Genomic DNA, 27,928 nt, shown 5'->3' with positions numbered 1-27,928 from the left:
GGTAGCTAGATCCACCCAGGGCCCGCCAGATCCTCGAGGAATTGTAGAGCAGAACCTAGGAGGAGACATTAGCATCCCGTGCTACAATGGACCAAGGCCTCGGCGGAGCGCGCAGAAGACAACTCTGGGCCCGCTGAACCAACCCAGGATACCCAGGTAAGGCGAGAACCCACGGCGCCGTTAGCGGCCAGCTCAAACTGAGGCGCGGCTAGCAGGGGACTCTCGCCCGAAAATCAGCTTGGAGGAATGAACTGTTCGGAGCGAAGTCTGCGCCCACCCGGGGTCCAGACTCCACGCGGATGACTCACACGCGCGCCGCGCCTCTGCCGCGTCCCGGACTATCCGAGAGCACGGCGAGGACTCGACCGCGGAAAGTTGGCGCTCCCGTTGCTTCCCGCGCGTTCCGGGGTGCCCCCTCCCACTCGAGCGCCACGTGCCGCGCGCCCCCAGCTCCCGGGCCGAGGCGGGATGCCCCCGCCCCCACCGCAGCGCGCAGTGCGCAGGCGCCTTCCCGCGGGTCCCGGCGGCGGGAGCGGGAGCGGGAGGCGGCGGCGGCGGCGGCGGCGGCGGCGGGAGCGCCTTCTGCCTCGGCTGGAGACTGAGGCGAAGGCGGCAGCGGCGGAGGAGGTGGAGGAGAGGCGAGGGTGAAGGCGAAGGCGATGGCGACGCTGGGCACATGAGGCCGCGGCTGGCGGGACGGGCCGAGGCCCGGCGGAGGAGGCGGCTCCGGGGGAACCCGCCGCCGGGTGAGGGGCGGCCGCAGGGCCGGCTGAGAAGAAGCGGGCCAGGGGCGGGGTCCCAGGGGGAGGCGGGAGAACTGGTAGGGACCCCGAAGATGGGCCTAGGAGAACCTCCGGAGGTCCGGGGAAGAGCGCGGCCGGAGCGGGGGGAGGAGGGGGGTGCCGCCGAGGGGTTCCCGCCGAGTCCGGAGGGGCGTAGCCGGCCCGCGTCCTGCCGCTGCCCCCGGCGCACCCTCCCTCTTTGTCCCCAAGCGCGCGGCTCCCAAATCGGGAGGGAAACGGCTCGGGGGTGTCCTGGGCCGCGGAGTTGTCGGGGGACTGTCGGGGAGCCCGGGCAGAGGCGGCGCGCACTCAGCGGCGCCCCGGCGGTGCCCACAACTACCCGGGCGGTTAGGGGCGCAGGGCGGAGCCGGGCCGCCCCTCGCCACCCGGGCGCTTCGCGGGCTGCTCTTTGTCTCCCCGACTTCGGTCCCTGAGTCTCCGGCCGCTTTCCGCATCTTCCCGCTAGAACTCCTGCCTCTCGGGGGTTAGAGGAGGGTTAGTTCGAGGGCTGGAAGCGGGAAAGCGGGGCGGAAGGACTGGGCTCATCGCCTCTTGACTAACTCGTTTTCTTTACTTAAAATGACTTTTCCCCCACTTTGTCAAACTTTAGAGAACGTGTGTGTGTGTGTGTGTGTGTGTGTGTGTATCCTTAAGTCTCTAGCTTCAAAATTAAAGAGTAGGCTCTACCGCTGTGATTGTGGGCAGTTGTGTGGTTGTCGACTGCGTTTGGAGCTCTGAATTGAAAAGATTTACGTGAATGTATGGTTGAGATTTTTTTTCTTTTTTTGCGATTGTCTGATTGGGAGTACTTTTCCCTTGCGAAATGGGCGAATTTGGTTTTTCTTTTTGTTCATTGAGAACTGGCAGTGATACGGATTTCATTGTGCTCATGCTTAATTTTGTTAGCATCAAGACGATGTGAAATCGAGTAAGTTAAGTTTGAATAACTTCTGGCTGAGGGTGTGCCTGATAAGTCTAAATTTGTTGTATGTTTGTGTCGTGTACAAGTTCAAGTGAGTATATGAAAGCGCTATAAAATATCAAACTACATAAATGACCTTTCATATTTTAATTTCCTGATAAGCAGGAAACAGCGTATCTCCAGTACGTTAATATCTGTAGAAAAATGCGTTAATAATGTCATTTAGGAATAAAATATTTTTCTCCCTAGGGAGGGTTTAGGTATTACTCAGAGTAAAAGAGTAAAAAAATTTCAACCTCAGAGGGTATGGAAAAAAACAGAAAAATACTCTTACTTCCAGAACTCCTGATTAAAATATTGTGAGTTGTGGGTTAAGTTTACTGATCTTTTAAAAAACTTAGCATAGAGTTGTATCACTACAGTTGCTTTGGATGTCTTAAGTACTGTGTAATGGCAGAATTAAAGAAATACGAACTCTTCTGGGTAGAAGGTAAAAAGCTCCGATAAACAGATCTTAGTTTTAAGTTTTCCCCAGATTTTTGTGCCCAGAGTGCTGTAGGCAAAGGGCGTATTGAAGAGATACATAGAAGTTATATGCAAGATCTGTTAATATTTGTCCTGATTTGTAATGGCTTAATATTATTTACTGCTTAAACTGTTGTGCATTTTTCCAAAGCATTTCAAACATCCTTTTCAAAAGTTAGCACTTTTAACTTTTGAGGTTGTGTGACTTAAGAATTGTTTTCTACTAGGTAGCCACCACAGTTCTCTTAAAAAAGAGCAGTATTTTTTAGTAGAGACGGGGTTTCACTGTGTTAGCCAGGATGGTCTCGAACTCCTGACCTTGTGATCCGCCCGTCTCGGCCTCCCAAAGTGCTGGGATTACAGGCTTGAGCCACCGCGCCCGGCTGAGTTTTAGCTTTTAATTCAAAGGACTTAAGTTAACACATCTCCAACATAACAATCTTACTTATAAGCTGTTATCCTTTGTCAATTAAATTTTATTCTTTTATTTGTGTAAGTCAGCCAAAGGGAAGGAATGCAGAGTTCTGTTTCTGATTAGTCCACTTCCCCCCAGGTCCAGGCTTGCCTATCAGTTCAGTAACGAGGATCTTAGAATACAGGATATATAATTTAAATCCAGAGCATCATTATCTTAACAAATGAGTAGTGTTTGTTCCATGCCTAATTCAATGCAAAGTGATGAGTTCCAAAAAACTATTGCTTTATTTGCATTTCGTTCACATTTCAAAATTGGTGAGGTGTGTCCTTTTTTCTTTTTCCTTTTTCTTTCTTTCTTTTCTTTTTTTTTTTAAGACAAGACGTTGTTATGTTGCCCAGGCTGTCATAGTACACTACAGCCTCAAATTCCTGGGGTCAAGCCATCCTCCTGCCTCAGCCTCCCGAGTATACCCAGCTAATTTCCTTTTTCCCCTCCTTTCCTGTCCTGTCCTTCTTTCCTATAGTTAAGCTTGACTAGGGGCTATGATTACTTATTTCTGAACTTATGCTTTTATTGTAGTGTAGAACTACATGTGGCTTCTGTTCAAAATATTTGATAAAAAATTAGGCAAAGAAAAAGTAGGATTTTTTTTTTTTTTTTTTTTTTGAGATGGCGTTTAGCTCTTGTTGCCCAGGCTGGAGTGCAGTGGCGCTATCTTGGCTCACTGCAACCTCCACCTCCCAGGTTCAAGCGATTCTCGTGCTTCAGCCTCCCAGGTAGCTGGGTTTACAGGGATGCCCCACCACGCCCAGCTAATTTTGTATTTTTTAGTAGAAACAGGGTTTCACCATGTTGGTCAGGCTGGTCTCCAACTCTTGACCTTAGGTGATCCACCTGCCTCTGCCTCCCAAAGTGCTGGGATTACAGGCATGAGCCACCACACTCGACCAGATTATTATTTTTGTAAGACCATCCCTTTGAGAATAAGTATGAGAAGATAGATTTTGGCTGGTATCATTAACCTGAAATTTAAACAGAGAAAACAGTTCTGAGCTGTTAGTATCAGCTGAGTGGCAACAGTTGTTTTGCAAACATACTACTACAGCTGATGAGTTCAGCTTGTGTTGAAATAAGGACCTATTAAAATGTATTTTTAAAAATATTTTTTAAGATTTAATGCAAAAAATTTTAAGTACAAAAAACTAGCTGGGCGTTTGAGCATTGCTATTTTCTACAACTCCAAAGAATGAATGACCTGTTAGTACTGGCTGGCATACAGTTATACATTCTTGAATTTTACAAGTACTGTAGTTGGCTGAGAGCACTCCTTGGCAATAAAGGTTTATCTTTCAGACCTGTGGAATATGTTGCCCAAAGAGTTTTCCTAAAACAAGGATATGATTATCTCTTTGCAGGTAGCATTTTACTTCTAAAGAAATGACATGGGGCCAGGAGTGGTGGCTCATGCTTGTAATCCCAGCACTTTGGGAGGCCAAGGTGGGCGGATCACCTGAGGTCAGGAGTTCAAGACCAGCCTGGACAACATAGTGTAAACCCCATCTCTACTAAAAATACAAAAAATTAGCTGGGCATGGTGGCAGGCGACTGTAATCTCAGCTACTTGGGAGGCTGAGGCAGGAGAATGGCTTGAACCTGGGAGGTGGAGGTTGCAGTTAGCCAAGATCGCATCACTGCACTCCAGCCTGGGTGACAGAGCGAGACTCTATCTCAAAAAAAAAAAAAGAAAAAGAAAAAGAGAGAGAGAGAAAGAAAGAGAAAGAAATGAAGTATTCTGGGAAATGAATTCTTCTCCAGCTCTCAGGTGAAGCTTTGTTCTTTGAGGCTATATTGCTTGTAACACCAGCACAATTTGGACAAAAGCATTCTGGTGCCCATTAAGTCATTCAACTTTTTTTTTTTTTTTTTTTTTTTTTTTTTTTTGAGACTGAGTCTCACTCTGTCACCCAGGCTGGAGTGCAGTGGCAGGATCTTGGCTCACTGTAACCTCTGCCCCCAGGTTCAAGCAATTCTCCTGCTTCAGCCTCGTGAGAAGCTGGGATTATAGGTGTGTACCACCACGCCCGGCTAATTTTTGTATTTTTAGTAGAGAAAGGGTTTCACCATGTTGGCCAGGCTGGTCTGGAGCTCCTGACCTCAGGTCACCTCAGCCTCTCAAAATGCTGGGTTTGCAGGCGTGAACCACTGTGCCTGGCCCTTTTATTTTTTTGAGACGGAGTTTTGCTCTTGTTGCCTAGGCTGAAGTGCAGTGGCACAATCTCGGCTCACCACAACCTCTGCCCCCTGAGTTCAAGATTCTCTTGCCTCAGCCTCCCAAGTAGCTGGGATTACAGGCATGCCCCACCATGCCCGGCTAATTTTGTATTGGTAGAGACGGGGTTTCTCCATGTTGGTCAGGCTGGTCTCCTGACCTCGGGTGATCCACCCGCCTCCGTCTCCCAAAGTGCTGGGATTATAGGCATGAACCACTACGCCCAGCCTTTTTTTTTTTAATAATTGAGACAGAGTCTTGTTCTGTTGCCCAAGCTAAACTGTAGTGGTGCTCTCAAGAGATCCTTCCACCACAGCATCACTAGTAGCTGGGACCACCAGGCCCACACTGCCACCACACCCAGTTAATTAAAAATTTTTTTTTTGTAGAGACAGGGTCTTGTTGTGTTGCCCAGGCTGGTCTTGAACTCCTGGGCTCAAGCAGTCCTCTTGGCTTCTTAAACATGGGGATTACAGACCAAGACACCTGGCTCCTTTTTTCCCCCCCCCAAAACATATAAGCACTTGATTAAAACACAACAAAAAAATAGTTGAACTCTTTCTTTCTCCCTTTCTCACTATTGCACTTGACTACTTTTTTTTTTTTTTTTTTTTTTCTTTTAAGACAGAGTCTTCTTCTGTCATCCAGGCTGGAGTTGCAGTGGTGCAATCTCAGCTCACTGCAACCTCTGCCTCCCGGGTTCAAGCAATTCTCCTGCCTCAGCCTCCCAAGTAGTTTAGACTACAGGCACACTCTGCCACGCCTGGCTAATTTGACTTTTTTTTTTTTTTTTTTTTGAGACAGAGCCTCACTCTGTCACCCAGTCTGGAGTTCAGTGGCACACGTGTAATCCCAGCACTTTCGGAGGCTGAGGCTAGAGGATACCTTGAGCCCAGGAGTTTGAGACCACCCTGGGCAACATAGTGAGGGCCCTGTCTCTGCAAAAAGTAATTTGAAAATTAGCTGGGTGTGGTGGCGTACACCTGTGGTTTCAGCTACTCGGGAGGATGAGGCAGGAGGGATTTTTGAGCCCAGAAGTTGAAGGCTACAGTGAGTTGCGATCATACCATGCACTCCACCCTGGTTGACAGAGTGGGACAGTCTCTATTTGCAAAAAGAAAAGAGGCCAGGTTGTCAACCTGGGAGGCGGAGCTTGCAGTGAGCCGAGATTGCACCACTGCACTCCAGCCTGGGCGACAGAGTGAGACTCCGTATCAAAAAAAAAAAAAAAAAAGAAAAGAGGCCAGACATGGTGGCTCATACCTGTAAACCCAGCACTTTGGGAGGCCGAGGCAGGCGGATCACGAGATCAGGAGTTCAAGACCATCTTGGACAACATAGTGAAACCCTGTCTTTACTAAAATACAAAAAATTAGCTGGGAGTAGTGGCACGCGCCTGTAATCCCAACTACTCTGGAGGCTGAGGCAGGGGAATTGCTTGAACCCAGGAGGCGGAGGTTGCAGTGAGCCGAGATCGCGCCACTGCACTCCAGCCTGGCAACAGAGCAAGACTGTCTTGAAAAAAGAAGAGAGAGCCGGGCACAGTGGCTCACACCTTGTAATTCCATCACTTTGGGAGGCCAAGGTAGGCAGGTCATGAGATGAGGAGATCGAGACCATCCTGGCTAACACTGTGAAACCCCGTCTCTACTAAAAATACAAAAAATTAGCCAGGTGTGGTGGCGCACGCCTATAGCCCCAGCTACTTGGGAGACTGAAGCAGAAGAATCACTTGAACCTGTGAGGCGGAAGTTGCAGTGAGCCGAGATCGTGCCACTGCACTCCAGGCTAGGCGACAGTACAAGACTCCATCTCAAAAAAAAAAAAAAGAAAAAGGTGCCAGGCATGGTGCCTCACACCAGTAATCACAGCACTTCAGGAGGTCAAGGCAGGAGGATTGATTGAGCCCAGGAGTTCAAGACCAACCTGGGCAATATGATGAGACCCTGTCTCTACAAAAATAAGAAATTCAAAAAAAAAAAAAAAAAAGGGAAGAGGGCAGGCGCGGTGGTTCATGCCTGTAATCCCAGAACTTTGGGAGGCCGAGGCCGGGGAGATCATGAGGTCAAGAGATAGAGACCATCCTGGCCAACATGGTGAAACCCCGTCTCTACTAAAAATACAAAAATTAGCCAGGCATGGTGGCACACACCTGTAGTCACAGCTACTCAGGAGACTGAGGCAGGAGAATCACTTGAACCCGGAGGTTGCAGTGAGCCAACATCACACCGCTGCACTCAAGCCTAGTGACAGAGCAAGACTCCATCTTAAAAAAAAAAAAAAAAAAAAAAAAGGAAAGAAATGCATAGGGTTTCAGAATAAGTTTTGATGTTTTTCCTCTATATAAATGGGATAAACTTCACACACCCCTATTCTCATCCTCTAATCTCTAAACTATATTCAACTCCCAAATAGTTATAGAGATTATTTTCATACACATCTGTGTAGTATTTATCAGTTTTGGCTTGATTGTTATTAACTAATGAGTGATAACATTCCTTTTGGGAATGTTCAGAGTAAATTAGAGCTGAACCCTATTTTTAGGAATTCCCCTTGAGTCATTCTTGGACTTGGAATTCTTAATTGCCCATCCAGAGTAGGTGTTTATTTGGATTCAAAATTTTCCTTCCTGAAATTATCCATTCTGTGGCTTTGGTTACCATATGTATTTTGAATACTGCCACATTTTTATCTGTAGCCAGACCTCTTTTTTGATCCTGGCTGCCTGTTCAACATCTCCACGGAGATACTCAGAGGAGGTAATTTGAATTGCGTTGTCCAAAGTGAGCTCTTGATCTTGGCCCCACACCTAGACTTTCTTCAGTGTACTCTATTTTATTAAGTGGCTCTATCACACAATTTACTGAAGCCGGACTCTTTTTTTTTTGAGATGGAGTTTCGCTTTTGTTGCCCAGGCTGGAGTGCAATGGCATGATCTTGGTTCCCTGCAACCTCTGCCTCCTAGTTTCAGGTGATTCTCCTGCCTTAGCCTCCCGAGTAGCTGAGATTACAGGTGCCTGCCACCATGTCCAGCTAATTTTTTATATTTTTAGTAGAGATGGAGTTTCACCATGTTGGCCAGTTGGTCTCGAACTCCTGACCTCAGGTGATTCACCCACCTTAGCCTCCCAAAGTGCTGGGATTATTTATAGGCGTGAGCCACCACAGCCTAATTTTAGAATATTTTTATTCTGTCAATAAGAAACCTGATACCCATTTGCAGTTACTCCCTATTCCCCCCATAATAGTTGTACAATATTCCATTATGGAGGTTATACCATGAATTATATACGTTTCTTATAATAAATGCCATGCATTTGTTTAGGGTAAATTACTAAATGTGGAATTATTGATTAAAGGATATAAGCACTTTAAAGTTCTTGATAACTATTGCCAAGATGCCTTCCAGAAAAGTTGTACCAGATGACGCCATTGGTGTATGATGGTATGGGTGTTTTTTTTTTCTTTTTTGAAACAGTTTTCCTCTCGTTGCCCAGGCTGGAGTGCAATGGCGCGATCTTGGCTCACTGCAACCTCCACCTTCCGGGTGCAAACGATTCTCCTGCCTCAGCCTCCCGAGTGGCTGGGATTACAGGCGTGAGCCACCACGCCCAGTAATTTTGTATTTTTAGTAGAGACAGGATTTCACTAATGTTGGTTAGGCTGGTGCCGAACTCCTGACCTCAGGTAATCCGCCTGCCACGGCCTCCCAAAGTGCTGGGATTACAGGCATGAGCCACCGCGCCCAGCCGATGGTATGGGTTTTTTAAAAAGAAATTGTGTATCTTAAACGTAGTCATATTGGAAAATCATACATTTATTTTTGTCTTAGACATGTTCGTTTTTCTAGACTGAGGATTGTTCAGAACAGTTGGTTTGACCTAATCTTAGGCTGTTTTGGACATATGTTCCAATATTGTCCTCTTTGCATGAAGACAGTTCCACTTAGGATATGTTGTGAATGAATATATTATCCCTATCCCAGGTTCCTCATACTTCTCCAGCTGGTTCCTGAAGGTTCTTACATTCAAAAAGAATGGCTTTTTGCCAGCGAAAATTGGCACTTCAGCCCACAATGGTGCCTTTTGTTTCCTCATTGGTTGATACAGCCAATATCTCAAACTACTCTCTCCATGAAGTTTTATGATTTGATTCAACACAAATTATATTTTAGGTTTTTCAAATATTGTTCATAGCCAAGAGCTCTTTTGAAAACAAGTTGTTTTCATGTTTGTAGCACATAGATTACTATTTGCTGTTTAGCTGCCATAATGCTTTTGCTTAGAAATTGTCACTAGCTAGTTATTAAACATCTATTATCATTCATGTGGAATTAACTTCCACTTAAAATGTTCCAGTTAAACAAGACTTCATTGTAAACCCTTTAATTGATTCCTTGTCTCTGCACATAAAGCAGTCGCGTTCAGGGGTATGAGTCACTAGCACGATTCTTAGTGGATTGCTCAGCTCATGAGCCGGGATGCCTAGATTGCCAATACCTGCTTTGGAATTACAGTGAGTCAATATTGAAATTTTTTAGTTTAGTTCAACCACAAATTTTCTGAAATGATTGTTTGGGAAGTGCCTTTTAAAAATTTTGACATCTTATTATATTGTTTAATTTTACTGCCATTACTTTGCTTTTTTCCTGTCCCTAGAGTTTTAAGTTCCACATAATTTATCAGTTTGGTGAATTTTACTCTGAGATAGTTTTCATCAGATGTAAATGGAAGAGATTTTAGAAATCATCTAACTTATGGAAAGAACTTATTTCTGAAGTGCATGGATTACATTCTGGGATTAGAATCTCTTGCCTTCTAGTCCATTGCTTGCTTAGTTTCACAAAATTCAAGGTTAAGAATCACTTTTCGCCCAGGTGCCGTGGCTCACGCCTGTAATCCCAGAACTTTGGGAGGCTGAGGCAGACGGATCACCTGAGGTCAGGAGTTCGAGACCAGCCTGGCTAACATGGTGAAACCCTGTTTCTACTAAAAATACAAAAAAAATTGGCCACTGTGGAAAACAGGGTAATGTTCCTCCACCAATTAAAAATTACCATATGGCCGGGCGCGGTGGCTCAAGCCTGTAATCCCAGCACTTTGGGAGGCTGAGATGGGCGGATCACAAGGTCAGGAGATCGAGACCACCCTGGCTAATACGGTGAAACCCCGTCTCTACTAAAGAATACAAAAAACTAGCCGGGCGACGAGGCGGGCGCCTGTAGTCCCAGCTACTTGGGAGGCTGAGGCAGGAGAATGGCGTAAACCCGGGAGGCGGAGCTTGCAGTGAGCTGAGATCCGGCCACCGCACTCCAGCCTGGGCGACAGAGCCAGACTCTGTCTCAAAAAAAAAAAAAAAAAAAAAATTACCATATGATGGAGCAATTCCACTTTTGAATGTTAAAACAAAAGAACTGAATGATTAGCCAGGTATGGTGGTGCACACCTATAATCCTGGCTACTTGGGAGGCTGAGGCAGGAGAATCACTTGAACCTGAGAGGCAGAGGCTGCACTGAGCTGAGATCATGCCACTGCACTACAGCCTAGGTGACGAGGCGAGATTCTGCCTCAAAAAAAAAAAAAAAAAGAGTAATTTGTACACCTATGTTCATAACAGCATTATTCACAGTGGCCAGATCTGTAGACAACCCAGGTGTCTGTCAACAGATGAATGGATAAACAAAACATGGTATGTACATACTATGGAATATTTATTCAGCCTTAAAAAGGAAGGAAATTCTTTTTTTTTATTTTTTTAAGACGGAGTCTCTCTCTGTCACTCAGGCTGGAGTGCAGTGGCATGATCTCGGCTCACTGCAAGCTCTGCCTCCTGAGTAGCTGGGACTACAGGCGCCCGCCACTGCACCGGCTAATTTTTTGTATTTTTAGTAGAGAGGGAGTTTCACTGTGTTAGCCAGGATGGTCTCGATCTCCTGACCTCGTGATCTGCCTGCCTCAGCCTCCCAAAGTGCTGGGATTACAGGAATGAGCCACCGCGCCCGGCCGAAGGAAGGAAATTCTGACACGTGCTATAATGTAGATAAACCTTGAACACATTATGCCGAGTGAAATAAGCCAGACACAAAAAGAGAAATACGTAATTCCATTTATATGAGATAATTAGGTAGTCAAAACCATAGAGAAAATAGAATGGTGATTGCCAGGGGCTGGGAGAAGGGGAAATGGGGATTTACTGTTTCTGGGTCTAGAGTTTCAGTTTTACAAGATGAAAAAAATTCTGGAGGTAGTGGTGATGGTTGATAATGCTATGAATGTATTTAATACTTCAAGTGTACACTTAATAAGATAGTACATTTTATGTGTATTCTACCACAGTAAAATAATAAAAACAGGACGCAAGTTAATGGGGAGTTTTTAGTGCTTGATTTGAAAAACTTGAGAGGTTTTGTTTTTTGTTTTCTTTTTTTAAATAGAGACAGGGTCTCGCCATGTTGTCCAGGCTGGTCTTGAACTCCTGAGCTGAAGTGTTCCGCCCATCTCAGCCTCCCAAAGTGCTGGTATTATAGGAGTAAGCCATCACTCCCAGCCAGCTTCTTCCCGCCCCACACCCCCAGATGGAGTTTTGCTCTTTTGCTTTATTGCCCAGGCTGGAGTGCAGTGGTATGATCTTGGCTTACTGCAACCTCCGCCTTTCGGGTTGAAGCAATTCTCCTGCCTCAGCCTCCCGAGTAGCTGGGATTACAGGCGCCTGCCACCAGGCCTGGCTAATTTTTGTATTTTTAGTAGGGACTGGATTTCACCATGTTGGCCAGGCTGGTCTGAACTCCTGACCTCGTGATCCGCCTGCCTCAGCCTCCCAAAGTGCTGTGATTACAGATGTGAGCCACCGTGCCTGGCTTTTTTTTTTTTTTTTAAAAAAAACATGAGACTTAGAGACTTTTCCAAAGATACACTTAAAAGTGATTTTTTAAATTAATAGTGGTTTTGTGATCTTCCTATTCTCAGTGCCCAAATAAATTATCCTTCTTAATTAAATCATTTTTGTCAAAGATACCATTTATTCCTTCCTCCCCAGCTATGAAGAAAGCTTGTTTTATTTCACTTTTAAACCTTCATTCCATTTTACATTTTAAGATCTTAAACTCTGAAATTTATTTTCTTTCTGGTGGTTGTGCGTTTCTTTTTTTTTTTTTTTTTTTTTTTTTGGGAGACAGAGTTTCACTCTTGTTGCCCAGGCTGGAGTGCAATGGCGTGATCTTGGCTCACTGCAACCACCACATCCCGGGTTCAAGCGATTCTCCATTCTCAGCCTCAGCCTCCTGAGTAGCTGGGATTATAGGTGCCTGACACCACGCCCAGCTAATTTTTGTATTTTTAGTAGAGACAGGGTTTTACCATGGTGGCCAGGCTGGTCTCAAACTCCTGATTTCAGGTGATCCACCCACCTCGGCCTCCCAAAGTACTGGGATTACAGGCGTGAGCCCCGTGCCCAGCCTTGTATGTTTCTTTCACAGCTCTGATCCTAAAGATTGGGATTAGGGTCACATAGAACCTGTACATAATTCCATCTGTAATGTAATTCTTTACTAGTGAGTGGTCAAGAAAGAGCCCAAACTCTAGTGCAAGACTGCCTGACTTCAAATTCTGGCTTCATTACTTAATAAGTAGATGATTTTAGGCAAATAATAAAGTTTTTTGGTTTTTTTTGAGATGGAGTTTCTCTCTTGTTGCCCAGGCTGGGGTGCAATGGCATGATCTTGGCTCACCGCAACCTCCGCCTCATGGGTTCAAGCGATTCTCCTGCCTCAGCCTCCCGAGTAGCTAGGATTACAGGCCTGCACCATCACGCCTGGCTAATTTTGTATTTTTAGTAGATAGGATTTCTCCATCTTGGTCAGGCTGGTCTTGAACTCCTGACTTCAGGTGATCCGCCCGCCTCGGCTTCCCAAAGCGCTAGGATTGCAGACGTGAACCACTGCGCCTGGTCGGCAAATTATAAAGTGGTTTTTTTTTTTTTTTTTTTTTTTTTTTTTTTTTTTTTTTGAGACAGAGTCTAGCTCTGTCCCCCAGGCTGGAGTGCAGTGGCGGGATCTCAGCTCACTGCAAGCTCCGCCTCCCGGGTTTACGCCATTTTCCTGCCTCAGCCTCCCGAGTAGCTGGGACTACAGGCACCCACCACCTCGCCCGGCTAGTTTTTTGTATTTTTTAGTAGAGATGGGGGTTTCACCATGTTAGCCAGGGTGGTCTCGATCTCCTGACCTCATGATCCGCCTGTCTTGGTCTCCCAAAGTACTGGGATTACAGGCTTGAGCCACCACGCCCGGCCAAAGTTTTTTCTTTCTTTCTTTCTGAGATGGAGTCCTGCTCTGTCATCAGGCTAGAGTGCTGTGGTAAGATCTTAGCTCACTGCAACCTCCGACTTCCTGGTTCAAGCGATTCTCCTGCCTCAGCCTCTCAAGTAGCTGGGACTACAGGCATACACCACCACGCCTGGCTAATTTTGTATTTTTAGTAGAGGCAAGTTTCTCTGTCTTGGTCAGGCTGGTCTTGAACTCCTGACTTCAGGTGATCCGCACGCCTCGGCTTCCCAAAGTGCTGGGATTATAGGCATGAGCCACTGTGCCTGGCCGGCAAATTATAAAATTTTAAACCTAATTTCCTTATCTTTGAAATGAGTTTAATATTAGAATCTACCTGCTGAAATAATTCAAATAGTGTTCATTACATTTGATCTTCAAAAATCCTATGAATTCGGCTGGGCGTGGTGGCTCACGTCTATAATCCTAGCACTTTGGGAGGCTGAGGCAGAGGGATCAGTTGAGGTCAGGAGTTCGAGACTGGCCTGGATAACATGGTAAAACCCTATGTCTACTAAAAATAGAAAAATTAGCCAGGCGTGGTGGCAGGAGCCTGTAATCCCAGCTACTCGGGAGGCTGAGGCAGGAGAATTGCTTGAACCCAGGAGGCAGAGGTTGCAGTGAGCTGAGACTTCGCCATTGTACTCCAGCCTGGGTGACAGAGCGACACTCTGTCTCAGAAAACAAAAAACAAAACTATGAATTCTGTTTTACAGAAAAACGCGGTTAGTTAATTTGATTCTGTTTGGATATAACCTATAGAAAACTCTTGAGATAAGAATTTGAGAGAGAATTACATAATTTATTACCATGTTGATGCCAGCCCATTTTTTAAATTCTGTTTTCTAGTGTAAGACAAGGTAGATTTGTGTTGAAGTTATTTGGAAAATAGACTAAAAATAGCACATTTGATTTCTAATAAATGTTATGTAAGCAAACATGATTTTCTTCAGTGTTTAGGTTTTCTTTGTGTGAGTGAATCCTTTTGAATTATGGGCTACCATGAATTGCAGTATTCTTTTTAAAAAATAGAAGCCACTTTAGAAAAAAACTTTTTCAACCTTCTAATTTTTTAAAGAATTGATACGATTCTATAAAAAAATAAAATTTGAAGGAAGTCAGTAAAATAAACTGAGATGTTTATATTAAATGTCAAATAATCAATGCCTATACTATATCAAGAGTACCTTCTGTAGACAAATAGGTAAAAGGATGGAAATAACCCACAAAGAGGTTGGATATATGAGGGGGAATGTATCCTACTGTCTTAGAAACATACAATTGACATGATTTTGAAATGCCATTTTGCATCTAGTAAAGGAGCATAATGCCAGTGCTGAAGAGGTGGAGGTGAAGTTGTTTTAAGTATACATTCATTGCCAGGCACTGTAAATTACTAATGCCTTTTTTGAAAATCAAATGACAGTACAAAGCAAAAACCATGCAGATTTACATTGCCTGTGACCTAATAATACCACCTCCTAGAATTTATAGATATAAACTCAACTTGAGTTGACAAGGCATTTAGGATGTATTCACGAAGATATTAAGTATAAAAGTACATATAAATCAGTTGGATCCCAGCTACTTAGGAGGCTGAGGCGGGAGAATCATTTGAACCCAAGAGGTGGAGGTTGCAGTGAGCCGAGATCACGCCACTGCACTCCAACCTGGGTGACGGCGAGACCCAGTCTCAAAAAAATAATGAAAAATTGGGGCTTTACTAATTAGCAAAAGACATTGAGATATTTGGCCTCTACCCATCTCCACCACTTGACTTGTGCTACCATGTCATTTTCTATTTGTAGATGGAGTATGGAGAAATGATTTTTTATTCATAAGAGCCATTCACAGCTGAATCTCAGACTCTCAGCCCTGACACTACAACCGAGTTTGTTTTCAGAAGCAGGGAAGCCAGAAAAGACATGTCCTGAAAAAAAAATTTTTTTTTTTTTTTCCTGAGACCGAGTCTTGCTCTTTCACCCACGCTTGAGTGAAGTGGCACCATCTCGGCTAACTGCAACCTCTGCCCCCCGGGATCAAGTGATTCTCCTGCCTCAGGCTCCAAGTAGCTGGGATTACAGGCACATGCCTCCACACCCGGCTAATTTTTGTATTTTTAGTAGAGATAGGGTTTCGCCATGTTGGCCAGGTTGGTCTCAAACTCCTGACCTTAGGTGATCCACCTGCCTTGGCCTCCCAAAGTGCTAGGATTATAGGCATGAGCCATCGCTCCTGGCCCTATGTCCTGAATTTTAGGCACCTGTTCAGGTCCCTTGTGTAGACCATTTCCTCACTTGTGCACTGATCAGTTCTGAAGACTGAGGGGCCCCTCTGCAGATCTCCAGGGTTTTTTGTGTGTGAGTGAGTGAATCCTTTTGAATTATGGGCTTCTATGAATTGCAGCATTCTTTAAAAAAATAATTTAAGAAGCCATTCAAGAAAAAAATAGATAAAATAATGGTTCAGGGCCGGGCGTGGTGGCTCACGCCTGTAATCCTAGCACTTTGGGAGGCCAAGGCGGGTGGATCACCTAAGGTCAGGAGTTTGAGACCATCCTGGCTAACATGGTGAGGCCACGTCTCCACTAAAAATTAAAAAATTAGCCGGGCGTGGTGGCGGGCGCCTGTAGTCCCAGCTACTCGGGAGGCTGAGGCAGGAGAATGGCCTGAACCCGGGAGGCAGAGCTTGCAGTGAGCTGAGATCATGCCACCGCACTCCAGCCTGGGAGACAGAGCAAGACTCTGTCTCAAATAATAATAATAATAATAATGTTCAGGAGAAAGGAAACTTCAGTGGAGCAAGAACCCGCTTTTCTTCACAGTGAGACCACAATTGGTAGTGACATACTTAGAAATGTTAATTCCAGAACCTGCCTTCTACTTCTTGAAATGATCTTAATTTCTCTGGTGGAGTATTGTACTCTGTAACATTGTAAGCCAATCCTTAATGCTTTGTTAATACATAGCTGCTGGGGAGGGGGCTTGCCTAGAGAATGAGTGACCCATTACAGAAATGAGGACTAATGTTTTCAAAATGTTTCCCAGACCACAGTCATCCCCCAGGAATTATTTGACATTTCATTGAGAGTAAGAATGGGTAACTTGTGGCCAGGCATGGTGACTCATGCCTGTAATCCCAGCACTTTGGGAGGCCGAGATGGGTGAATCACCTGAGGTCAGGAGTTGGAGACCAGGCTGGCCAACATGGTGAAACCCCATCTCTCCTAAAAATACAAAAATTGGTTGGGCATGGTGGTGTGCACCCTTAGTCCCAGCTACTCGGGAGGCTGAGGCAGGAGAATTGCTTGAACCCAGGAGATGAAGGCTACAGCGATCGCAGTACTGCGCTCCAGCCTGGGCGACAGAGAGAGACTCTTGTCTCAAAAAAAAAAAAAGAAAAAAAAGTAACTTGGAAGGAGAGGAAAAGGAAGAGTATCAAAGAAAAACTTACTGACTCGATAGATAAAAACAGTGGTGATACTGCCATTCATTTTAAGAAGCCCATGGTTCTTTATTTTAGAAAGACAATTGTGGCTGGGTGCAGTGACTCACACCTGTAATCCCAGCACTTTGGGAGGCAGAGGCGGGCGGATCTCCTGAGGTCAGGAGTTCAAGACCAGACTGGCCAACGGGGTGAAACCCCGTCTCTGCTAAAAATACAAAAATTAGCTGGGCATGGTGGTGTGCGTCTGTAGTCCCAGCTACTTGGGAGGCTAAGACAGGAGAATTGCTTGAACCCAGGAGACAGAGCTGCAGTCAGCTGAGATCGTGGTACTGTGCTCCAGCCTAGGCAACAGAGAGAGACTCTTGTCTCAAAAAACAAAAGAAAGGGAGGAAAGGAGAAGGAAGGAAGGTTAGTTGCTCATCACCCATTTTGTGAGATGTTGGAGTTAAGTTGGTAAACATATTTACACAAAAAGAAATACAAATAGTAAACAAGTGTAAGAGAAGTTTGGCTGGGCATGGTGGCTCACGCCTGTAATCCCAGCACTTTGGGAGGCTGAGGCAGGCAGAACATGAGGTCAGGAGATGGAGACCATCCAGGCTAACATGGTGAAACTCTGTCTCTACTAAAAATACCAAAAATTAGCTGGGTGTGGTTGCACATGCCTATAGTCCCAGCTCCTCGGGAGGCTGAGGCAGGAGAATGGTGTGAACCTGGGAGGTGGAGGGTGCAGTGAGCTGAAATTGTGCCACAGGACTCCAGCCTGGGCGACCGTGAAACTCTGTCTCAATTTAAAATAAAGAGAAAGCCGGGCATGGTGACTCATGCCTGTAATCCCAGCACTTTGGAAGGCCAAGGCGGGCAGATCACGAGGTCAGAAGATCAAGACCAACCTGGCTAACACTGTGAAACCCCGTCTCTACTAAAAATACAAAAAATTAGCCGGGCGTGGTGGTGGGCACCTCTAGTCCCAGCTACTCAGGAGGCTGAGGCAGGAGAATGGCGTGAACCTGCGAGGTGGAGCTTGCAGTGAGCCGAGATCGTGCCACTGCACTCCAGCCTGGGCGACAGAGCCAATAGCCTTGACCTCCTGGGCTCAAGCAATCCTCCCACCTCAGCCTCCTGAGTAGCTGGGACTACAGGTGTGCACCACCATACCTGGCTAATTTTCGTATATTTTGTAGAGGTGGAGTCTCACCATGTTGCTTAGGCTGGCCTTGAACTGGCCTCAAGTGGTTGTCCGGCCTCAGCCTCCCAAAGTGCTGGGATTACAGGCATGAGCCACTGCACCTGGCATATCAGGTAGCCTATTACTTCTTTTTTTGACATGAGAATTATTATTATTATTATTATTTAGACGGAGTCTTGCTCTATTGCCAGGCTGGAGTGCGGTGGTGCAATCTCAGCTCACTGCAACCTCCACCTCCTGGGTTCAAGTGATTCTCCTGCCCCAGCCTCCTGAGTAGCTGGGATTACAGGCACGTGCCACCACACCCAGCTAATTTTTGTATTTTTAGTAGAGACGGGGTTTCACCATGTTGGCCAGGATGGTCTTAATCTCCTGACCTCGTGATTTGCCTGCCTCGGCCTCCCAAAGTGTTGGGATTATAGGCGTGAGCCACCGTACCTGGCAGACATGAGAATTATTTAAAAACATTTTAATTATGAAAAAATGTCCAAGATCCACAATGAATTTTGACACCCAGAGTCAAAATTATCAAAATTTTGCCAAATGTATAGGTGTGTATTTTCAAATTTCCGAATGTGTGGCCAGACTCTGTCTCAAAAAAAAAAAAAAAAAGTTCATTTTTGCTACTAGATCCCTTTGTAAATTAGTGTTATTTGGAAAGAGTATTCATTTAGATAAAGACTAGAAGGACACAAGGAAAACCAAAACATTTGTAAGTAGCTGTGATTATGGGGTTTTTTGTGTGTTTGTTTCTTTTAACCCATTTATGTCTGAGATTGCAATTTTTTGAATTTGAAAAAATCAGACCTTGGCAATGATCTTGAGAAGTAGGATATAAATAACTCCCACATGCTTAGCGTTTCAATAATGGAGCAATGGGCATACATGGGTTTTAATGTTATGGGTGTTTTGTTTTGTTTTGTTTTGTTTTTTGAGACAGAGTCTTGCTCTGTTGCCAGGCTGGAGTGCAGTGGCGCAGTCTCGACTCACTGCAGCCTCTGCCTCCCCACCCAGTTCAAGCTGTTCTCCTGCCTCAGCCTCCTGAGTAGCTGGGACTACAGGTGTGTGCCACCATACCCGGCTAATTTTTTTGTGTTTTTAGTTTCGGTTTCACCATGTTTCACCAACGGTTTCACCATGTTGGCCAGGATGGTCTCGGTATCCTGACCTGGTGATCCATCCGCCTCAGCCTCCCGAAGTGCTGGGATTACAGGCGTGAGCCACCGCGCCCAGCCAGGTTTTTTTTTTTTCTTTTTTTTTTGAGATGGAGTTTTGCTCTTTCCCAGGGTGGAGTGCAATGGCACGATCTTGGCTCACTGCAACATCCACCTCCCGGGTACAAGCCATTCTCCTGCCTCATTCTCCTGAGTAGCTGGGATTACGGGCACGCGCCACCACACCTGACTAATTTTGTGTTTTTAGTAGAGACAGGGTTTCACCATGTTAGCTAGGCCAGTCTCAAACTCGCGACCTCAGGTGATCCACCCGCCTCAGCCTCCCAAGGTGCTGGGATTACAGGTGTGAGCCAGCCCCCCCCCGCCTATTTTTTTCCCCACAGAGTTATATTAAGAGAAAGAGACCGGGCACAGTGGCTCATGCTTGTAATCCTAGTACTTTGGAAGGCCGAGGCAGGCAGATCACTTGAGCCCAGGAGTTCAGAACCAGCCTGGGTAACGTGGCAAAACCTCTTCTCTACAAAAAATACAAAAATTAGCCAGGCATGGTAGCGTGTAACTGTGGTCTCAGGTATTTGGGAGGCTCGGGTGAGAGGATCACCCGAACCTGGGGAGGTTGAGGCTGCAGTGAGCTGAGATCGTGTCACTGCACTCCAGCCTGGATAACAAAGAGACTTTGTCTCAAAAAAAAAAAAAAAAAAAAGGCCAGGTGCGGTGACTCATGCCTGTAATCCCAGCACTTTGGGAGGCCGAGGCAGGTGGATTACCTGAAGTCAGGAGTTCAAGACCAGCCTGGCCAACATGGTGAAAACCCCATCTCTGCTAAAAATACAAAAATCAGCCCGGTGTGGTGGCTCACACCTGTGATCCCAGCACTTTGGGAGGTGGAGGTTGCAGTGAGTTCCAAGGCAGGTGGATCATGAAGTCAGGAGATCGAGACCATCCTGGCTAACACGATGAAACCCAGTTTCTACTAAAAAATACAAAAAATTTAGCCGGGTGTGGTGGCGGGCCCCTGTAGTCCCAGCTACTCGGGATGCTGAGGCAGGAGAATGGCATGAACCTGGGAGGCGGAGCTTGCAGTGAGCCGAGATCGTGCCACTGCACTCTAGCCTGGCTGACAAAGCGAGACTCTGTCTCAAAAAACACATTTATCGGCCGGGCGCAGTGGCTCAAGCCTGTAATCCCAGCACTTTGGGAGGCCGAGACGGGTGGATCACGAGGTCAGCAGATCGAGACCATCCTGGCTAACACAGTGCAACCCCGTCTCTACTAAAAAATACAAAAAAACAGCCGGGCGAGATGGCGGGCGCCTATAGTCCCAGCTACTCGGGAGGCTGAGGCAGGAGAATGGCGTGAACCCGGGAGGCAGAGCTTGCAGTGAGCTGAGATCTGGCCACTGCACTCCAGCCCGGGCGACAGAGCGAGACTCCACCTCAAAAAAAAAAAAAAAAAAAACACACATTTATCTTTGTGGATGGAGATATAACAGATGAATTAGTTCTAACTAATTGTATTTTCATAATTTTGGCTTATTGGAACAAATAGAAATTTTAGGCTTTAAGGAAAATCTGAGTCTGCAGAGAATTTGTGGATGAGAATCATGGAGTTCTATGTTGGAAACCTGGCTTAAATCACCATTTAAAGATTTTATATTATTTACTTCTTGTTTTGAGGTTCTATAACTTGTGTATTCAATGAGAAAAGAGGCTGTGAGCTCAGTTGGGAAACAGGGCTAGAAATGGGAGCTGTACTGGAAATTCTATTGTGTTAGAGTCTTCCTCTTTCTCCCAGGCAGGAGTGCAGTCGTATGATCATAGCTCATTGCAGTCTTGAGCTCCCAGTTTCAAGTGATCCTCCTTCCTCAGCCTTTCAAAGTGCTGAGATTACAGGTGTGAGCCACCATGCTCAGCTGGATTCTTTTGTTTGTTTTGAGATGGAGTTTTGCTCTTGTTGCCCAGGCTGGAGGGCAATGGCGCAATCTCAGCTCACTGCCACCTCCACCTCCCAGGTTCAAGCGATTCTCCTCCCTCAGCCTCCCAAATAGCTGGGATTACAGGCATGTACCACCACACCTGGCTAATTTTGTATTTTTAGTTAGTAGAGACAAGGTTTCTCCTTGTTGGTCAGGCTGGTCTCGAACTCCCGACTTGAGGTGATCCACCCACCTCGGCTTCCTAAAGTGCTGGGATTACAGGCATGAGCCACCACGCCTGGCCTGGATTCTTCATATGTAAATCTTTTTGCTTCTTTGTTTGTTTTTTGAGGTTTTGCTGTCACCTAGGCTGGAGTGCAGTGGCACGATCACAAGTCACTGCAACCTCTACCTCTCGGGCTCAAGTGATTCTTTCACTTGAGCCTCCCGAGTAGCTGGGACCACAGGTGTTCATCACCATGCTAATTTGGGGGGATTTTGTTGTTATTATTGTTGTTGTTTGGTGAAGACTGGGTTTCACATGTTACCCAGGCTGGTCTCAAACTCCTGAACTCAAGTGATCCCCCCACCTTGGCCTCCCAAAATCCTGGGATTACAGACTTGAGCCACTGTGCTGGGCCATGTGTGTCTGTGTGTGCGTGTGTGTGTGTTTGTGTGTGTGTGTAAGAGGGTGTTGTTCTGTCTACCAGGTTGGACAGCATTGGCCACCACTGCCACCACACCCAGCTAATTTTTTTTAAATTTGGAAGATAGGGTCACACTATATTGCCCAGGCTTATATGCAAATCTTTATGCAGCTTCATGCCTGCACTTTTTTTCCCCCATTGGTCCTTCGGAAATTGTTCCAGTTTTTTTTCCCTGTATCTTTAAACAACAAAACAAAGCACCCTTTTAATTTACTATAAACACATAACATTCAGGAATTGTTTTAAATTTATTTTCTAAATGCGGGCTCCTTACGGATGACATTTGGCCAGAGGTATGCAGAGTTGCCAGAGCTTGATAATGAGCATAATTCATCTTGGAAACTTTTCTGTTTTGCTGTTTAATCCAATACAGATACAGGTGTTTTCTTTCTGTGACTTTTTGTGAGCAGTTGTATCTGTAAATCACCTCCTATGGAGACGGGTGTTCCTGTGTTTGAGAGCCAGCTGTTGGGTGTTTTGGCTAAACAGCTTGCTCCTGGTTAGCTGCTCAAATCCCCTTGAGAGGTGTATTGGCTGCTTCAGGGAATAGAGCAGACGGGGTGAAGGTTTTTGCAAGACCTTTAGTGACCCACTTTCAATTTGCTGCAATTCTTCTGCTTTGGCTTTTTCCTATAGGTGCCAGAGTTCATCTGCTTCATGCTTTTATTACTGACTCATCTTCCTGTCGTATATTCTTAGACTGGTGACTTAAGAATCTTTAGGTCACCTGTTACATAGTTTCTCCTGCCACCTGTATGGGGAGGAGAAAACTGGTATTCAAACTGAAGCCTGTTTCCATCTTATCTCATTGATTTTTATGGTACATAGAAAACTTTGTTTCTTTCTGAAAATAACATTTTAGTGATTCATTGTTTTCTGTGGCAGGAAGCTTATGACCTGCTCTATTCTTTTTCCTTTCCAGAGGGAATCTGGAAAAATTGCAATCAAAACATCATTTCTCTAAGAAAAGTTTGGGTAACAGAAGCTCTGGACAACAGGTAAAGTGTATTTAAACTTAGGTGGTGCTGACAAATCATCTGTAATCTGCAGAAGTAAACTGGGAGAGGGAGGAAGACAAGTTAAAAGTTAAGTCTACTTTGTGTTGGGGTTCTGTTGGGGATTTCCCATATATTACCTCATTTAGGTGTTTTTTACCTGGATCCTGGATGTAGATCTGGGAATCTCAGAAAGAAACTATCCTTTAAAATGGTATTTTAAGTGGATTTGCTGTTGATTGGATTTAATGTCCTCACAATTCAGTTTAGCAATCATTTTTTAATGTCTACCATAAGTAAGGTACAGAAGTATAATTTGTAGATTCTGTTATATAGTAAAGGGGTATAATATTTATTGCAAGACCATTCGCTGTGGGCTTCTAAGTGAAACCAAAATCTGGTATGCTGTACAGCCTAGCTAGGGAAGATCTTCCTAGTTCCCTTCGTCTTTTTAGTTCTTAATGATTGCCAGCAGTTTGTAGCTGTACCATCTTCTTAATCCCTTTTAGCACTTGTCTAAAATTTAAGTTTCCTAATAAGTCACCCCTTCACAGTGGAGTCTAGCCGAGGTGTCCTCTTTATGTTCTCTGTGGTGGTTTTCTGTGATGGGACTGAATAACTATACCTGTGTGTTTTTTTAATCTCTATCTCACAAAATTCTGAAGGTCTCATGAAATAATAGTGTGTGTAAAGAACCTGGGTATGGGCCAGGCGCGGTGGCTCAAGCCTGTAATCCCAGCACTTTGGGAGGCCGAGACGGGTGGATCATGAGGTCAGGAGATCGAGACCATCCTGGCTAACACGGTGAAACCCCATCTCTACTAAAAATACAAAAAAATTAGCCGGGCGAGGTGGCGGGCGCCTGTAGTCCCAGCTACTCCGGAGGCTGAGGCAGGAGAATGGCGTAAACCTGGGAGGCGGAACTTGCAGTGAGCTGAGATCCGGCCACTGTACTCCAGCCCGGGCGACAGAGCGAGACACTGTCTCAAAAAAAAAAAAGAACCTGGGTATGGCCGGGCATGGTGGCTCACACCTGTAATCCCAGCACTTTGAGAGGCCAAGGCAGGAGGATCACCTGTGGTCAGGAGTTCAAGACCAGCCTGGCCAACATGGTGAAACCTCATCTCTACTAAAAATACAAAAATGGTAGTGCATGCCTGTAATCCCAGCTACTCGGAGGCTGAGGCACAAGAATCACTTGAGCACAGGAGGCAGAGGTTGCAGTGAGCCAAGATCACACCACTGCATTGCAGCCTGGGTAAAAGAGGGAAACTGTCTCAAAAAAAAAAAAAAAAAAAAAAAGAACCGAGGTCTGAGAAATACATCTCGATAAATAGTAGCTACAAGTTTACCTTTCAAACCAGAGGAGACATGAAAGCAATCCATACTTTCTAGGACCTTGTAGGGCCAACAGGTGTTGACTGAGGTGAATTGACCTGCCTGAAGATAGTGGAGAGTGAGATGCTATTTATTCTTTTTTTTTTGTGATGGAGTCTTGCTCTGTTCAAGCGATTCTCCTGCCTCAGCCTCCTGAGCAGCTGGGATTACAGGCACACACCACCGTGCCCGGGTAGTTTTTGTATTTGTATAGAGACAGCGTTTCACCATGTTGACCAGGCTGGTCTTTAACTCCTGACCTCAAGTAATCTGCCTGCCTTGGCCTCCCAAAGAGCTGGGATTACAGGCGTGAGCCATCGCACCCAACCGAGATGCTGTTTATTCTAACATTTGTTCCACTGTGAACCTTGAAGTTAGATTTCAAGTATTCAAAGTAGTAGTTCCTAGAGATATCATAAATTAATAATTAAATTAAGATTTAATATTTGTTGATTTTCTTTTGGTATTTTTCCACTTGTTATCAGGGCATACCAATTCAATCACCATGAGTTGGAGCTTCCTGACTCGCCTGCTAGAGGAGATTCACAACCATTCCACATTTGTGGGGAAGATCTGGCTCACTGTTCTGATTGTCTTCCGGATCGTCCTTACAGCTGTAGGAGGAGAATCCATCTATTACGATGAGCAAAGCAAATTTGTGTGCAACACAGAACAGCCGGGCTGCGAGAATGTCTGCTATGATGCGTTTGCACCCCTCTCCCATGTACGCTTCTGGGTGTTCCAGATCATCCTGGTGGCAACTCCCTCTGTGATGTACCTGGGTTATGCTATCCACAAGATTGCCAAAATGGAGCACGGTGAAGCAGACAAGAAGGCGGCTCGGAGCAAGCCCTATGCAATGCGCTGGAAACAACACCGGGCTCTGGAAGAAACGGAGGAGGATAACGAAGAGGATCCTATGATGTATCCAGAGATGGAGTTAGAAAGTGATAAAGAAAATAAAGAGCAGAGCCAACCCAAACCTAAGCATGATGGCCGACGGCGGATTCGGGAAGATGGGCTCATGAAAATCTATGTGCTGCAGTTGCTGGCAAGGACCGTGTTTGAGGTGGGTTTTCTGATAGGGCAGTATTTTCTATATGGCTTCCAAGTCCACCCGTTTTATGTGTGCAGCAGACTTCCTTGCCCTCATAAGATAGACTGCTTTATTTCTAGACCCACTGAAAAGACCATCTTCCTTCTGATAATGTATGGTGTTACAGGCCTTTGCCTCTTGCTTAACATTTGGGAGATGCTTCATTTAGGGTTTGGGACCATTCGAGACTCACTAAACAGTAAAAGGAGGGAACTTGAGGATCCGGGTGCTTATAATTATCCTTTCACTTGGAATACACCATCTGCTCCCCCTGGCTATAACATTGCTGTCAAACCAGATCAAATCCAGTACACCGAACTGTCCAATGCTAAGATCGCCTACAAGCAAAACAAGGCCAACACAGCCCAGGAACAGCAGTATGGCAGCCATGAAGAGAACCTCCCAGCTGACCTGGAGGCTCTGCAGCGGGAGATCAGGATGGCTCAGGAACGCTTGGATCTGGCAATTCAGGCCTACAGTCACCAAAACAACCCTCATGGTCCCCGGGAGAAGAAGGCCAAAGTGGGGTCCAAAGCTGGGTCCAACAAAAGCACTGCCAGTAGCAAATCAGGGGATGGGAAGACCTCCGTCTGGATTTAATCCTGGCGGGCTTAAAACCTGTGCTTTTCATAGTTATGGTAAGCAGCAGCTCACTGAATAATGACTTCCATTGAGTAAACATTTGGCTCTGGTTATCTTCAGGGATGCTGTTGGCTCATGATCCAAGCTCAGGGGACTCTGGAGGCGGGGCTGGGCTGAGAGGGAGAAACGGAAACACAGTGTTCCCGGGCACATGTTCTTAGCAATAATACAGTTGCAGAACTTTACATTTGTGTCTTCCAGATCTGGAGAAGAACAGACATACTTAAATCATTCTTGTTGAACAGTTTTTGTATGTACAGTATTATGGTACTTTTTTTTAGTATGAGAACTTTTTTTGTATTTGTACATTGAACTGCTGTAGTTATACTTTTATATTAAAGGGGAAAAAGTCCTTATAAGTAATGCCTATTAGGCTAGTGCTATTACTTTGTTCAGCAAATTCTACCCTGGCTTTAGAGTTTTTAATAGATGCTACACCTAATAAAAGTGCCTCTCATATTGCAGGAATGATTTCAGATGTGTAAGGAGACTGAAGAGGAGACACCAGTTTTTAGTCTTGGAAAGCAAGTTCACAGTATAAGGAGGTTGAGATCTTTCTTTTACATGAGAAATCTTTGAATCTCATTCATGCAATCAGAGTTGTAGCCAGTTTTTGAAAACCTTATTTTCAAAGGAAATAAATGATTCACTGTAGGATTCCTTTAAATATCAAGCATCACCAGTATATGCTTTGACAGTGTGTATATATAACTTAAAGTTCTTTCAAAAGCCTGATACAGAAATGTGTCCCCAGTTTGTTAGCAATGTGGAAAACTTGGCTAGAGATGATGTGGAGCTGTCCCTCAGAAAACAAAGCCATGCCTAGAATCCCTAATAGGATGCTTAGTTGTGAACCTGTTTGATTTGCCTTAAACCTCTATCCAGAAACCTGCTCGCTTCTCTCCCTCTGGTTAAGAAGCCAGTGGTGGATATCTTCTTTGTTAACATTAGAAATGCAAACATTCCTTTGTCAACCAAGAATACTCAAAGCTACTTGTATTGGAAATGGCAGAAGGCTTAAATCCAAATTGCTTATTTTTTATAATTTACCATAGAACTTTTGTGATTAAACATCTTCTACCAGTGGAGGTTTATACCTGAAAGGTCATGGGGTCCTGTCTGTAAGTAGACCTAAAGAGAAGTGCAGTATTTATTCCTTGTCATAATGTGTTTGTCACTGACAAGCATTCATGTTCATCCCACTAGTCTTTTATCAGTCTTTTATTGTCATTTTCAACCTTATGTTGCAGAGCTTTGCTTTCTCATCATGTTCTCATTGTCTTAAATTTTGTGAGCTTCTGAGAAAGAGCTTGGTAAAGGTTTAAAGGGTCCTTTGTTCCACCAGGGAGCATTTTATTTGTGTGTCTCACCCTTTTCTAACGAAAGCTATTGTAAGCCACCTCTGACTTGGAAATTCTGAAAGTATGAATATTTTTTATATCTTAATTGTAAAATGCCAGTTCTCCATTATTTAGATGAACACTAGAACACTGCACCCTTTGTGCAGTGTTTTTCTTTGTTTCTCCATTGCATTCCTACCCCCACCAAGAAAAGAAACTTAAGGAAATTTTTTTTGAGACAAGGTCTCCCTCTTTCACTCAGGCTGGAGTGCAGCAGCATGATCTCAGCTCACTGCAGCCTCTGCCTCCCAGGCTCAAGCGATCATTCTACCTCAGCCCACTGATTAGCTGGGACTACAGGCATGTGCCACTATACTTGGCTAATTATTTAAAAAAAAATTTTTTTTGTAGAGATGAGGTCTCACTATGTTGCCCAGGCTGGTCTCGAACTTTTGGGTTCAAGTGATCCTCCCGCCTCAGCCTCTCAAAGTGTTAGTATTATAGGCATGAGCCACCATGCCCAGCCTAGAAAATTTAGCCTTATCTTTTAGCCATTCATTTACTTTTATTTGCGTAAAAAAAAAAAAAAAAAAAAAAAAAAAAAAACTTTAAATTTTAGCCCAGAGAAGCACCTCAGGAACTCTAAACATCTTAAGCAAAAATTAAACTCAGGGGAGACTGAAGGAGAAATTTCAGAAAGTAATACACATGTATATCATGGGTAATTAATAGACATACACAGCTTCCTTCAAATCAAATGCTTGATAAGGAAATTCATATAATTCCAAGAAAACAGGCAAAATTTTGAATA

General features: G+C 45.0%; 1 protein-coding gene across 2 annotated transcripts; it reads left to right on the top strand.

The window, feature by feature from the left end:
• Nucleotides 1-25: 25 nt before the first annotated feature.
• Nucleotides 26-27,740, top strand: GJC1 (gap junction protein gamma 1). 2 transcript variants are annotated; one of them, XM_030924220.1, is made up of 3 exons: nucleotides 26-156; nucleotides 22,590-22,665; nucleotides 24,525-27,740. In XM_030924220.1, exon 3 carries the CDS (start codon nucleotides 24,545-24,547, stop codon nucleotides 25,733-25,735), a length of 1,191 nt encoding a protein of 396 aa, XP_030780080.1. In that variant the 5' UTR covers nucleotides 26-156; nucleotides 22,590-22,665; nucleotides 24,525-24,544; the 3' UTR covers nucleotides 25,736-27,740. The 2 variants fall into 2 exon arrangements, with proteins under 2 accessions (XP_030780080.1, XP_030780079.1); XM_030924219.1 differs by lacking the exon at nucleotides 26-156 and adding an exon at nucleotides 516-746.
• The last annotated feature ends 188 nt before the right edge of the window (nucleotides 27,741-27,928 follow it).

This window comes from Rhinopithecus roxellana, chromosome 19 (assembly GCF_007565055.1).
Source record: "Rhinopithecus roxellana isolate Shanxi Qingling chromosome 19, ASM756505v1, whole genome shotgun sequence".
NCBI lineage: Eukaryota > Metazoa > Chordata > Mammalia > Primates > Cercopithecidae > Rhinopithecus > Rhinopithecus roxellana.
The sequence above is the reverse complement of the archived record's forward strand: the minus strand, read 5'-3'. Positions and strand labels throughout refer to the sequence as shown.